The sequence below is a fragment of the Babylonia areolata genome, chromosome 9 (assembly GCF_041734735.1).
Source record: "Babylonia areolata isolate BAREFJ2019XMU chromosome 9, ASM4173473v1, whole genome shotgun sequence".
NCBI classification, from domain to species: Eukaryota; Metazoa; Mollusca; class Gastropoda; order Neogastropoda; family Buccinidae; genus Babylonia; species Babylonia areolata.
In genome coordinates, this window is record NC_134884.1 from 46326352 (window position 1) to 46340262 (window position 13911).

Here is a 13911-nt window from a genome sequence, read left to right on the forward strand (position 1 = left end):
GTGCAGTGAACAGTTCACAGGTACTGGTGTACAGTGATCATAGTGCAGTGAACAGTTCACAGGTACTGGTGTACAGTGATCACAGTGCAGTGAACAGTTCACAGGTACTGGTGTACAGTGATCATAGTGCAGTGAACAGTTCACATGTACTGGTGTACAGTGATCACAGTGCAGTGAACAGTTCACAGGTACTGGTGTACATTGATAATAACGCAGTGAACAGTTCACATGTACTGGTGTACAGTGATCATAGTGCAGTGAACAGTTCACATGTACTGGTGTACAGTGATCATAGTGCAGTGAACAGTTCACAGATACTGGTGCACAGTGATCATAACGCAATGAACAGTTTTCTTGACTCAGATTCACAATTCTAAACACAGGCATACACACTCCTTATGGCAGTGTCTTTAAATGAAAGAATCAATATCTGTGTCAGTATCAGATTAATTCAATGTCTGTACCTGAAAGGTTATGTGTCTGTATCTATAACTGAAGAAGTCAGTGCCTATGATGGGTGCAGTAGTCGAGGGGTTAAAGCATTGGACTTTCAGTCTGAAGGTCGTGGGTTTGAATCTCGGTCACGACGCCTGGTGAGTAATGGGTGGAGATTTTTCCGATCTTTCAGGTCAGTAATTGTGCAGACCTGCTAGTGCCTGAACCCCCTTCATGTGTATACACACATAGAAGATCAAATACGCTCGTTAAAAATCCTGAAATTTATGTTAGTGTTTGGTTGGTTTTGGAAACAAGAACATACCCAGCATGTACACTCCCCAAAATGGAGTATAGCTGCCTACATGGCGGCATAAATATGCGCACGGAACCTTGGTTTATGGTCTCATCCAAATGACTAGATGCTCAGTTTGATTTTCCTGTCAGACTTGGGAGAAAGGGTGAGAGGGGGTTCAAACCTAGACCATCATGGTGGTCATGGACACTGTATTGACAGATAACTGTCAGAACCATTCTGCCACCTTTCATCTTGGTGTTCATGGACACTGTATTGACAGATAACTGTATTCACCATTCTGCCACCTTTCATCTTGGTGTTCATGGACACTGCATTGACAGATAACTGTCTTCACCATTCTGCCACCTTTCATCTTGATGTTCATGGACACTGCATTGACAGATAACTGTCTTCACCATTCTGCCACCTTTCATCTTGGTGTTCATGGACACTGTATTGACAGATAACTGTCAGAACCATTCTGCCACCTTTCATCTTGGTGTTCATGGACACTGCATTGACAGATAACTGTCTTCACCATTCTGCCACCTTGCTCCTTCATCATTGTCTGGAACCTCAGAGATTTGACAGAACACACTTCACAACTTTCTCTGGCAGAACTTGCAGGAGGAGGAGCCAGACCCGTGGTCGGTGCCCATGCCGGTGCCCATCATCGGCTACATCCTGAGCTGTGCCCACACCCAGTGCAACACGGAGGACCTCAGCGACAAACTGGCCGCACTGCCCTGCGGCAAGACCACCGACCTGCAGCGCTTCCGGTCCATGTCCGACACCAAGCTGCACAAGATCACCAAGTGTGTCAACAAGTAGGTGTTGGCTGTGCTGTGTGTGTGTGTGTGTGTGTGTGTGTGTGTGTGTGTGTGTGTGTGTGTGTGTGACACCAAGCTGCACAAGATCACCAAGTGTGTCAACAAGTAGGTGTTGGCTGTGCTGTGTGTGTGTGTGTGTGTGTGTGTGTGTGTGTGTGTGTGTGTGTGTGTGTGTGTGTGTGTGACACCAAGCTGCACAAGATCACCAAGTGTGTCAACAAGTAGGTGTTGGCTGTGCTGTGTGTGTGTGTGTGTGTGTGTGTGTGTGTGTGTGTGTGTGTGTGACACCAAGCTGCACAAGATCACCAAGTGTGTCAACAAGTAGGTGTTGGCTGTGCTGTGTGTGTGTGTGTGTGTGTGTGTGTGTGTGTGTGTGTGACACCAAGCTGCACAAGATCACCAAGTGTGTCAACAAGTAGGTGTTGGCTGTGCTGTGTGTGTGTGTGTGTGTGTGTGTGTGTGTGTGTGTGTGTGACACCAAGCTGCACAAGATCACCAAGTGTGTCAACAAGTAGGTGTTGGCTGTGCTGTGTGTGTGTGTGTGTGTGTGTGTGTGTGTGTGTGTGACACCAAGCTGCACAAGATCACCAAGTGTGTCAACAAGTAGGTGTTGGCTGTGCTCTGTGTGTGTGTGTGTGTGTGTGTGTGTGTGTGTGTGTGTGAGAGAGAGACACCAAGCTGCACAAGATCACTAAGTGTGTCAACAAGTAGGTGTTGGCTGTGCTGTGTGTGTGTGTGTGTGTGTGTGTGTGACACCAAGCTGCACAAGATCACCAAGTGTGTCAACAAGTAGGTGTTGGCTGTGCTGTGTGTGTGTGTGTGTGTGTGTGTGTGTGTGTGTGTGACACCAAGCTGCACAAGATCACCAAGTGTGTCAACAAGTAGGTGTTGGCTGTGCTGTGTGTGTGTGTGTGTGTGTGTGTGTGTGTGTGTGTGTGTGACACCAAGCTGCACAAGATCACCAAGTGTGTCAACAAGTAGGTGTTGGCTGTGCTGTGTGTGTGTGTGTGTTTTATCTTCAGTTTAACGTCTATTCACTATAAGTGTTTTTAGACGTGTGTGTGTGTGTGACACCAAGCTGCACAAGATCACCAAGTGTGTCAACAAGTAGGTGTTGGCTGTTCTGTGTGTGTGTGTGTGTGTGTGTGTGTGTGTGTGTGTGACACCAAGCTGCACAAGATCACCAAGTGTGTCAACAAGTAGGTGTTGGCTGTGCTGTGTGTGTGTGTGTGTGTGTGTGTGTGACACCAAGCTGCACAAGATCACCAAGTGTGTCAACAAGTAGGTGTTGGCTGTGCTGTGTGTGTGTGTGTGTGTGTGTGTGTGTGTGTGTGTGTGTGTGTGACACCAAGCTGCACAAGATCACCAAGTGTGTCAACAAGTAGGTGTTGGCTGTGCTGTGTGTGTGTGTGTGTGTGTTTGTGTGTGTGTGTGTGAGAGAGACACCAAACTGTACAAGATCACCAAGTGTGTCAACAAGTAGGTGTTGGCTGTGCTGTGTGTGTGTGTGTGTGTTTGTGTGTGTGTGTATGTGTGACACCAAGCTACACAAGATCACCAGATGTGTCAACAAGCAGGTGTTGGCTGTGCTGTGTGTGTGTGTGTGTGTGTGTGTTTGTGTGTGTGTGTGTGTGTGTGTGTGTGTGTGACACCAAGCTACACAAGATCACCAAGTGTGTCAACAAGTAGGTGTTGGCTGTGCTGTGTGTGTGTGTGGTGTGTGTGTGTGTGTGTGTGTGACACCAAACTACACAAGATCACCAGATGTGTCAACAAGCAGGTGTTGTGTGTGTGTGTGTGTTTTGTGAGTGTGTGTGTGTGTGTGTTTCACGATGAGTTCCGAACATTACTTGATTACTACAACCTTCATTTTGGCAAACTTATCATCCTTGGAGACTTCAATTTTCATTTCGACAAACAAACTTTCACTGATGTCAAATGCCTGTGTCTATCTCTGTCCACTCATTCTCTCTCTCAGTTCGTTACAGAACCAACACACAGATCTGGCCATACGTTGGACTGGTTCATCGCACATGACTCTGATGCCGTGATTGCGTCAGTGACTGTAATTGACAAAGTTTCTTCTGACCATTCTGCTGTCATATTCTTGCTTAATATTTCAAAACCTTACAGAACCAAAAAATCTGTTACTCGTCGCAACCTGAAATCCATCAACATTAACACTTTTTCTTCTCAAGCTGCAAATGTCGCCAATTGGAAAGACGATGGCGATCAATAAAACTGTAAGTCCACAATCAAATATTCCGAAAACAAATAAATAAAGTCGAACATATGATCTCATCAACAAACGTCTTTTCTTCTCAAGTTCTTGATGCCACATCCACCAAATCTCTTTACTCTATCATGTCAAATATTCTCGGAAATGCACAAGACTCCTCTTCCTTCTGCCTACACTTTATCTGAACTCCCCAATGTCTTCTCCTCTTTTTTTTTGACAAAGTCCAAAATATTTGTACCATCTTAGACCAAATGTCTTTCCAACCTGTTCATCCTTATCCTCAATTCAGCAGCACTCCTCTCCATTCCTTTAATCCATTGACTGAAACAGAAGTTTATGAAATCCTGAAAGAAATGACAATAAAATCCTGTGAGCTCGATCCTATACCAGCCTCTGCCTTTTCCCATGTGTCTCACATCTTCTCCCCACAATCACCAACATTGTCAACTCATCTCTTCTCACTGGAACATTTCCATCCACTTTCAAAACTGCAATCGTCTGGCCTCTTCTGAAAAAACACAACCTTGATGCAAACATTTTGAAAAACTATCAACCAGTTTCTCTAATCTTCCATTCATGTCCAAACTCCTTGAAAAAGCTGTCCTGAAGCAGCTCAACAACCACCTTTGTCTCAATAATCTCATCCACCCATTTCAGTCTGGCTATCGCGCTGACCACAGCACCGAAACCACTCTCCTTCACATCCTGAATAACCTGCTGCTAGCGTCCGACTCAGGAAAAATTTCCCTTCTCACTCTTCTTGACTTGTCAGCTGCCTTTGACACGATAGACCATTCAGTCCTTCTTTGCTGTCTTCATTTTACATTTGGTATCAACAGCACTGTTCTAAACTGGTTTAAATCTTATCTCACTGATCAGTTCCAGTGTGTCATTGTTGATCATTTCCAATCTGAACCCGTTAAAATCGAACATGGAGTCCCACAGGGATCTGTTTTAGGCCCAGTGCTCTTCACACTGTACACTGCTCCTCTTGCTGAAATCATCAACCACCATAATGTCAGTCATCATTCTTATGCTAATGACACTCAACATAGAAGAGTGATACCCCTGAAAAATTGTTGTCGCTCTTGCAAGAAACATCCAACTGCTTCCTGGACATACAAAACTGGATGACTCTAAACAAGTTAAAAATTGAATGCGGACAAAACTGAAGCAATGATCATAGGAACTAAACAAAAACTGACTGACTGACTGAAACCATTTATTGTCAGATTAACTGTTTGTTGTACTGACATTTTCACAACCATTTGAATAAAATATTAACTGAGCAACACAAGGAAATTCTGATTTGAGGGAAGGTATGATTTAAAAAGAACATATTTAACAAATCAGTTTACCAAATTTCATTAATATCATTATCTCAAAAAATATTCTAACGCACACACATACTCACATACGTGTCTCCCCCACCCTCTCCCTACTGTCTTCCATCACAGTTGACACAATCAAACTTGGCAGTACAGCCATCCCTCTTTCCAGGTCAGTCAGGAACCTCGGTGTTGTCCTTGACAACACTCTGACCATGCAAAAATTTATCAGTCAGACATGTCAATCCTGCTACTGTCAACTGCGGTGCATCAGTTCCGTCCGGAAATATCTGTCCACTGACGCAACATCTAGACTTGTCGTTTCTCTCATTCTCTCTCGCCTTGACTACTGTAACTCTCTATTGTCTGGTTTGCCTGCTTCATCCATTCAGTCCCGTCAGCGCATACAAAACTCTGCTGCCCAACTCGTCCTCAGAAAGAAAAGATCTGAGCACATCACTCCTCTTTTGCAACATTCCCACTGGCTCCCTGTCTCACACAGAATGAAGTACAAGATCAGCAATCTATGTTATAAATGTATTCACATATCTGCCCCTTCCTATCTCTGTGGCTGCCTTCACCTCTACACTCCATCTCGCGCTCTACGATCGGCTTCGGATCCACTCTGTTTACGCATACCCAGATTCAAACACTCGACTGTTGGCCGCCGTTCTTTCTCTGTCTCTGAACCTTGTAATTGGAATGAACTTCCTCTTTCGCTTCATCAGGTCTCCACACTCAGCTCTTTCAAGTCTGGCCTTAAAACCCACCTCTTCCCCAAAATAGCCTCCCTTCCCTGCCTCTTCCTTGTCTTCGTTTTTTTGGGGTTTTTTTTTACTTTCCAGTTTTAGAGTTATGCATGCGTTTGAATGACTGGTGCGAAAGCGCTTTGATATATCTCTGCACAAGATTCAGCGCTATATAAATATAATAATTATTATTATTACACACACACACTCACACACACACACACATGACACGCACACACTGCACGCCCTCACTCTCTCTCTCACACAGACATACACACACACACACACTCACTCACTCACTCACTCACTCACTCTCTCTCTCACACACACACTCACACTTTCACCCACACACACACACACACACACTCTCTCTCTCTCTCTCTCTCTCTCTCTCTCTCTCTCACACACACACACACACACACACGCACACATACACACACACACACACACACCCACACACACACTCTCTCTCTCTCTCTCTCACACACACACACACTCACTCTCTCTCACACACACACACACACACACACACACACACTAAAGAAGCCTCAATCATTGCAGGTCCACAACTATCGCCTCCCACCTGGCCAGCATACCTGTGGTTCTGCGCGGCTCCCGTATGGCCAACAGGGCCTACCACAAGTGTGTGGGCAACAAGTGCATGATGGGCATGGACCGCGACTACTTCCCCCTGCCCACCGACGAGACATACGACGAACACAGCGATGAGTATGCTGACGACTATGATGGGGGTGAGGGGAAGGATTTGCTGGAGGAGAGAGACATGAGGACCTCTCCGTCCTGTGTGCTTCAGTAAACCTGGCAGGGTGACGGTTAAGAGAGAGGTGGAGGAGAGAGACATGAGGACCTCTCCGTCCTGTGTGCTTCAGTAAACCTGGCAGGGTGAGGGTTAAGAGAGAGGTGGAGGAACTGTCTCCTGCTGCTGCCCATCCCTCCTGCTGCATGCTCCCGGCTTCTGTGTTTGGGTCACACCGTGTGTGAGGCGCCGTGGCATAATCGTGCTTGGCATTGGACTTGTGGTCAAGTGATCCTGTTTCAAGGCATGGTGTTGTGGTCAGGTGATCCTGTTTAGAGGCATGGTGTTGTGGTCAAGTGATCCTGTTTCAAGGCATGGTGTTGTCAAGTGATCCTGTTTTGAAGCATGGTGTTGTGGTCAAGTCACCTTCCTGTGCCGAGTCACACAGTGGATATGAATTCACTGCCTTCCTGTGCCCAGACCTTGACACAGTAGATATGAATTCACTGCCCCGATGGCCACAAAAGGCTGTAGGACTTTAAACCACATGATGTGTGCAGTGAATGTTGGTGCGTTGATTGTTGATATCATTCTGTGTCCAGTTCTGGTAATCTGAAGGTTTGTTTGGTTTACACAATGTGAAGGTTGGTGAGTCCATTGCTGTGAAGGTTTACACAATGTGAAGGTTGGTGAGTCCATTGCTGTGAAGGTTTACACAATGTGAAGGTTGGTGAGTCCATTGCTGTGAAGGTTTACACAGTGTGAAGGTTGGTGAGTCCATTGCTGTGAAGGTTTACATAATATGAAGGTTGGTGAGTCATTGCTGTGAAGGTTTACATAATATGAAGGTTGGTGAGTCCATTGCTGTGAAGGTTTACACAGTGTGAAGGTTGGTGAGTCCATTGCTGTGAAGGTTTACAAGTCATTGGCCAACCTGGTTCCTTGTTCATGTGAGTGCAATGAGGGTTTGCGAGTCATTGGCCAACCTCATTGTGTGTTCACTTGTGTGCAACGAGGCTTTGTGAGTCATTGGCCAACCTCATTGTGTGTTCACATGTGTGCAGTGAGGCTTTTGTGAGTCATTGGCCAACCTCATTGTGTGTTCACATGTGTGCAGTGAGGCTTTTGTGAGTCATTGGCCAACCTCATTGTGTATTCACATGTGTGCAGTGAGGCTTTTGTGAGTCATTGGCCAACCTCATTGTGTATTCACATGTGTGCAGTGAGGGTTATGAGTGGATTGCCGACCCACTTGGCTGTTACCTCCCCTTCCCTGGGTCCTGCGTCACTTTGTACAGAGGGCCAGAGAGGCTGGACCCCTGGTCCCTGAATGTTCCCTGTTCTCCCAAACAGTGTATGTTAGGGAGAATCGTTACTGTTGCCAGCAGCAGTGGAGAGACCTGTGTGTGTGTGTGTGTGTGTGTGTGTGTGTGTGCTGAGTATCATTCTGTATGAGGTTTGCAAGACTTTTCTTCCTCCCTGCCAGAAATGACTGATTTAATCATGTATTTTGATGAACATATTTTTCGATTGAATTTCAGTGTATGTATATATGTTTCATTTATTTATCTTATTTTTCTTAGTTCTCTCAAGAATTGATTTAAGAAACATTTTTAAATTAATCAGTGCCACATTTATCAGTGCTTTTAATGATGTTTTTCCCATATCTGTCTCTGTCTTTAAGAAGAAAAAAAATCCTTAAATTCCCTTATCTGTCTCTCTGTCTTGAGTATTGAAGAAAAATCCTAACTTGAGCTTCAGACTGCTGTGAGACCGCCTTCAAAAGGAAACCATGCATGGCTCTCATGTTTTATTTTTCATTTTCAGTCATCAACTTCTAATTTAACAATCAGCTGGACAGTATTTGCTGAGTTAAACAGAATAACAATACATACTGTTACTCACATCTCCCAGACAGGGGTCTCATCCTGTTTACAATGATTATAAAAGTTTCACATATATAGGAAATGTATACATTCAAGTATGACATCCTATACATGAACACACAAGCTAACACACACAGACAGCAGATGTTCAAGAACATTAGTCAAGAAGACGGAAGGCAGAAGTGAAGAGATGTGTTTTGAGAGACTTTTTAAATCCAAGTGGGGATCCATGTGACAGAGAAAGGCAGTTTGTTCCATGCTGCTGGATCACAATAGGGGAAGAGTACTGACCTTCGGATTTTCTGTTTCTTTGAGGAATTACCAACACTCGGAATCAGCAGCAGAACATGAAGATTTGACCTTCACTTTCAACTGTCCGTGTAGAGTGCTGGGTTGATATCATGACTTCCACAGGATACAGAATGCAGAGAAAGAAGAAAAAAAGAAAACCAGGGGATGTTTGATATTTGTGCAAACCTCTGGAGTTGCAGAACTGTACTGGGTTTTTTTCTTCAAAATATGAGATTGAATGTGCATTAAAATAATTCAATTCTATTAAAATTTTGTTCATTGACAGTATTATGATGCTGCTGTTTTCTGTACTGCATGGTTTACTTTGGAGCATCAGAAGATTAGTCTCTTAAACAGTATTATAACTGCTGTGCAATGTACCTTTTACCTAACCTGTATGCTGACTGTATGAAACTTATATGTTGTTATTTAGCAGGCCCTTCACATCGGCATTAGATGTGTGCATTAGCCAGACACCCTACGTCTACAGCTCTGGGAAGTATTGGGTGTTACATTGTTACTTCGGTTTACTGTTCTGGTTCTTTGGTTCTCACTGTTGTGACAGTGTATGTTTCTTTGTTCACTTGGTTACATGCATCAGTTGAAGTAGCTTTACTGCCCACAAAGAAATCAAAAGATTTGACATTGGGATTTTCCGGTTCTTTGTTTTCCTTGAAGAATTTTTATGAATGCAGTGGTTGGACTGGTTCTCGTTTCTCAAAATAAAAACTTTGAACTTTTGTGTATCAATTTATTTTGTTATTATTTATTATATATTGTAAGCCCTTTTCCCATGGGTGCCAGGAATTCTTTTAGTTATAAACTGTAATTTGCATTCCCAACCTGGAAATTTTGTGCCAGAAATGTTCCTCTTTGTGATTGCTCAGTTTGCGTCTTTTGTTGTTTCTTTGTTCTCTTTTTTCTGCTTTTCCATGCCATTCTCTAATTATACAAAAAAGTTAATGTTTTAAAAAGTACTTCATGTTTTGGTCAAAGAAACGCCATGGGGCAGTTGGTGAGGTGGTGCCCCTCTATTGACTGGGTCAAGACCCCGTTTCATCTTATTCATACAAGGAGGAAGGTGGCAGAATGGTTAAGACGCTCAGCTGCCAATACAGAGAGTCCGTGAGGGTGTGGGTTCGAATCCCGCTCTCGCCCTTTCTCCTAAGTTTGACTGGAAAATCAAACTGAGCGTCTAGTCTTTCGGATGAGACGATAAACCGAGGTCCCGTGTGCAGCACGCACTTGGCGCACTGAAAAAGAACCCATGGCAACGAGAGTGTTGTCCTCTGGCGAAATTACGTAAAATGAAATCCACTTTCATAGGTACACAAATATGTAAGCATGCACTCAAGGCCTGACTAAGCGCGTTGGGTTATGCTGCTGGTCAGGCATCTGCTCAACAGATGTGGTGTAGCGTGTATGGATTTGTCCGAACGCAGTGACGCCTCCTTGAGAAAGTGAAACTGAAACTCATACATTGTTCCTTGTTGGGTCCTTGGGACAGGCACTTTACTCCCTTCTCCGTCACACTCAGGTGTGAATGGTACATAACTTAGGTTAGGGAAGGTTAAACAGCAGAAGGAGGATTTGGCCGTCTTCCTGTGCCAAGCCATAGACACAGTGGGAATAAAATTATGACCACAAAAGGCTTTGGAGCCTTTAACTTTTCTGGACAGTATGACTGTGTTTATTGTGTTGTATCATAAATTGCCCACGACATGCGAGTTGCCTCATGGCAGCTTTCTGATCTGAAAGGTCTATATTTCTTACTGTGTTTATCATCAGTTACGTTCAGGTTTGTGGTGGTGTGTTTTTAATCCTCTGATGAGAAATTGATGGATGGACAATGTTCAGAGGCATGAACTGGGATTTTGTCCATCAGTGTGACTGTACCTTTTTTCTCTTCCTGGGGGCTGTGTTAGGGAGGGGGGTCATGAGAGGGGTGGAATCAGGTGATAGAATAACAAAGTGAAGTGACAAGGTTTGTTGTTTTTTGATTGCTTTTGTTTTGTTGTTTTTGCTGTTGTTTTTTGACATTTCCTGTTACAGTTTCAGTAACTTTTCTGCAGTATGTGTGTGTGTCTGTGTGTGTGTGCGTGTGTGTGTGTGTGCACATCTCATTATCTCAACAAAATGGATTTCTTTGTGTATGGATGGAAACAGTTTAATGTTCCATGATGGATTTATTTGTGTATTTGAAGGAAATAGTTTAATGTTCCATGATGGATTTCTTTGTGTATTTTTAGGAAACAGTTTAATGTTCCATGTGCTCTCTTCCGTTTCCAACTGCTGCTACTTGTACACAAAGAAGAACTGTTCTCATGTCTGAAGACGATTATCTCACATTTTTACTACACTGCAGTTCTCTTTTTGTATATATTTTAAAGGGATTAGTGAATTACTGCATCAAGTCAAGTTTGCACACTTAAACAAATTGCTCTCATTGGTGAAACGCACATTCTTTTTTACTTCCAATGTAAGCAACAAGTACCAGATGTATTGCTCTCTTGGGAAGCATGTATCATGTATGTAAATCGAGATGTATTGCTCTCTTGTGTAAACTTCACACCATTTTCAGAATCACAAATGTCAGTGCCAAGTCCCATGTACCTTGTTCTTGTTGACATCTTTCACACACTCTGTGCTGAATTTTTTTGTTTTTTCTTGTGTGAGTGGCACTGGTGTCAGTGGTAAGTCCTGTAACATGTGCATGGATTCACAGAACCTTACGCTACATTAAAATGTAGACTAGATTCCAGTTCTATCATACACCTTGAGGTAACTGTACTCCAAGAGTGACAACACATTTCTGACCGTGACCGACAAACTGCCAGTTGTGATTTGGATGTTGCCACAGGCAACAGAGGGAGGGAAGGCTTGGCCACAAAAATGTTATGGAAAACTGCTCTGTGAACTTCCTCTGAATGCAGTGTTGGAAAATTCTTACAGATTTTATGCAACACTGTCAAGTTTGTTGCAGACAAAATTACCTTGTCCAGGGGTGGCAACTCAGCAGAATTTGCTTGGTTTGATATATGGTAATGTGCTATTTCAAATACAGCTCCAATCAACTCTTGTGGCAGTAAACAGGAAGTGTTTTGTTGTCTACTTCTGTCCCCAGAACATTGAAATGCTTGTGAGAAGTTCAGCTTCGTCTTGTAAACATCCCTGACTTTACACACAACTCCTACAATCCCAGACATGTCATACCCAGCTTATGAAACTGCTCTGTGTCTGTGTGTGATATTCTGCCATTGTTGGTTGAGAATGCTGTCACAATGTCAAAATGTTTCTCTTGCAGTCATGTCACTTTGGAACTGTATTATATTGTACAGAATGTGTAAATCATGATTATGTCATGCTGTTCAATAAATGCAGGATTTTTTTAAACATAAAAACAAGTCGCTGGCACACAATTGTATGCCAATGGAAGAGAACAAATGGTTGTCTGGGTGGAAGCTGATGTGTTGATCAAGGTGTGCTGGTCTGTAGCTGTGAACCCAATCCATGTGTAACTGTTATTTGTTGAATAGTTGGGACATTTTGTAAGTTGTCACTATAACAAAATGGCAAGTAAACCATAACAGTGTAAACATTAAGTTCTACATGTTGTCATTTTTAAGTCACTCTATATATGTCTGTTCATTCCTTTGTGATTTAATGAAACAAACCTCAATTTAGATCTTACAAGTTGTGCTGACTCAGTCTGAAGATGAAAAGATTTAAATTTATGTTTTCGTTTGATGTCTGACCATAGCGCCAGATCAGCTCCAGAAGACAGTAAACAGATTTTCAGGGTTTCCTGTAAACACTTTTCCACATGTCAAACTGAATATTATACAGGCACAAAGACCTTTACCAGACACAACCAACTCTTTATTACGGAACTATACACATACTGAATGCTGTATCCATATCAACAGAAATCAGGTCTAAAGCTGGCCCCCAAGAAGTGTGAAACTACATTCTTCTGCTAATACTAACCTATTTAAGAAACAGTTCCAGCAAAATGGAGTTATTTAAGAAATAGTTGCAGGAAGAGGAATTTTGTTTCATGTCCTGTCACACACACTGGTTAGTGATTGTAGACATTTTGTCAAAGTATTTATGTTCACATTTGAATGGTAATGTTTAAAAGGTGGGAGAGGGGGGTTGAATGGTGATTTGGGGGAAACTGGGTAGATGGAAGGTGAAATCAATGATGAGTATTTGAAATAAATGTTCAGTAAAATTACAGTAAATTACTTAATGAACTTCGTAAAAGAGAAGTTGTTGATCAAACAAGAGAAACAACATATACTGAATACAAAAAGTAAAAAACATCAACCTTCCCGGTGGCTTGTGATGACACTCTTTTGTGCAGGTAAGGCTCCATCAAATCACAGTCAAAATTTATAAACATGTCGCACTTGACATTTGGGGAATATTTAGTCTGTGATGAATTAGGCAATAGTCAGAAAACTGGTCTGCAAATCAGACCTAAAGAAAGACTGAACAGCTGCAGGAGAATGAAATGCAGGTAATTTAATCTGGTGACTCCTTCAAACTGATAGTATGCTCCACTGACAGCCCCACACTCATAAGACACCACTTCTGAAACAGCCAGTATGAATAAACAAAGACTTAGATTTTGTTCGGGGTATTGTGCAATATTCATTTCATTTCTGTTCTTGTTTTGAAATATTGTGCTGTTGCATTAAACAACAAAAAACAAATAAAGAAAGTATCATTTAAACAAGATATGTAAGTGCAGTGATTCTAGTGTGTGTGTGTGTGTTTTATGAACATATTGAAAGGATGAATGTGGATGTATGGGTCAAAGAACAGGCTTGCTGGCTTCTTCAGAAAATAAAGACTGGCAAAAAAGGTGTTACAGTAAATATTATCTTCATTTATATTAAAACAGTTGCTTCACCTTTTTTTTCTTCCCAAACTCAAAGTGTACATGGTAATATATATATATATATTTTTTTTTTTTTTTAAAGGAGAGAATACAAATGGGAATCTTATTCTATTTTGTCCCTATTTTCTTCAATACAAATAAAGTTTTCTAAAATCCCACCCATCACCACTAATTCTCAGGTTTTACTAGATT

The 13911-nt window shown here is 42.5% G+C and overlaps 1 protein-coding gene across 2 annotated transcripts in view; it reads left to right on the plus strand.

Annotated features, from left to right (window-relative positions):
• The window catches only part of LOC143285534 (uncharacterized), a 196962-nt gene extending 183194 nt beyond the window's left edge, over nucleotides 1-13768 (plus strand). The window contains exons 19-21 of one of the 2 annotated variants that reach the window (XM_076592893.1): nucleotides 1352-1560; nucleotides 6441-6724; nucleotides 6801-13768. In XM_076592893.1, the coding sequence (XP_076449008.1) occupies nucleotides 1352-1560; nucleotides 6441-6696 (465 nt within the window). In that variant the 3' untranslated portion in view covers nucleotides 6697-6724; nucleotides 6801-13768. Of the gene's footprint in view, nucleotides 1-1351; nucleotides 1561-6440 lie in introns of both variants that reach the window. The other variant, XM_076592892.1, reaches the window with a different exon arrangement.
• The last annotated feature ends 143 nt before the right edge of the window (nucleotides 13769-13911 follow it).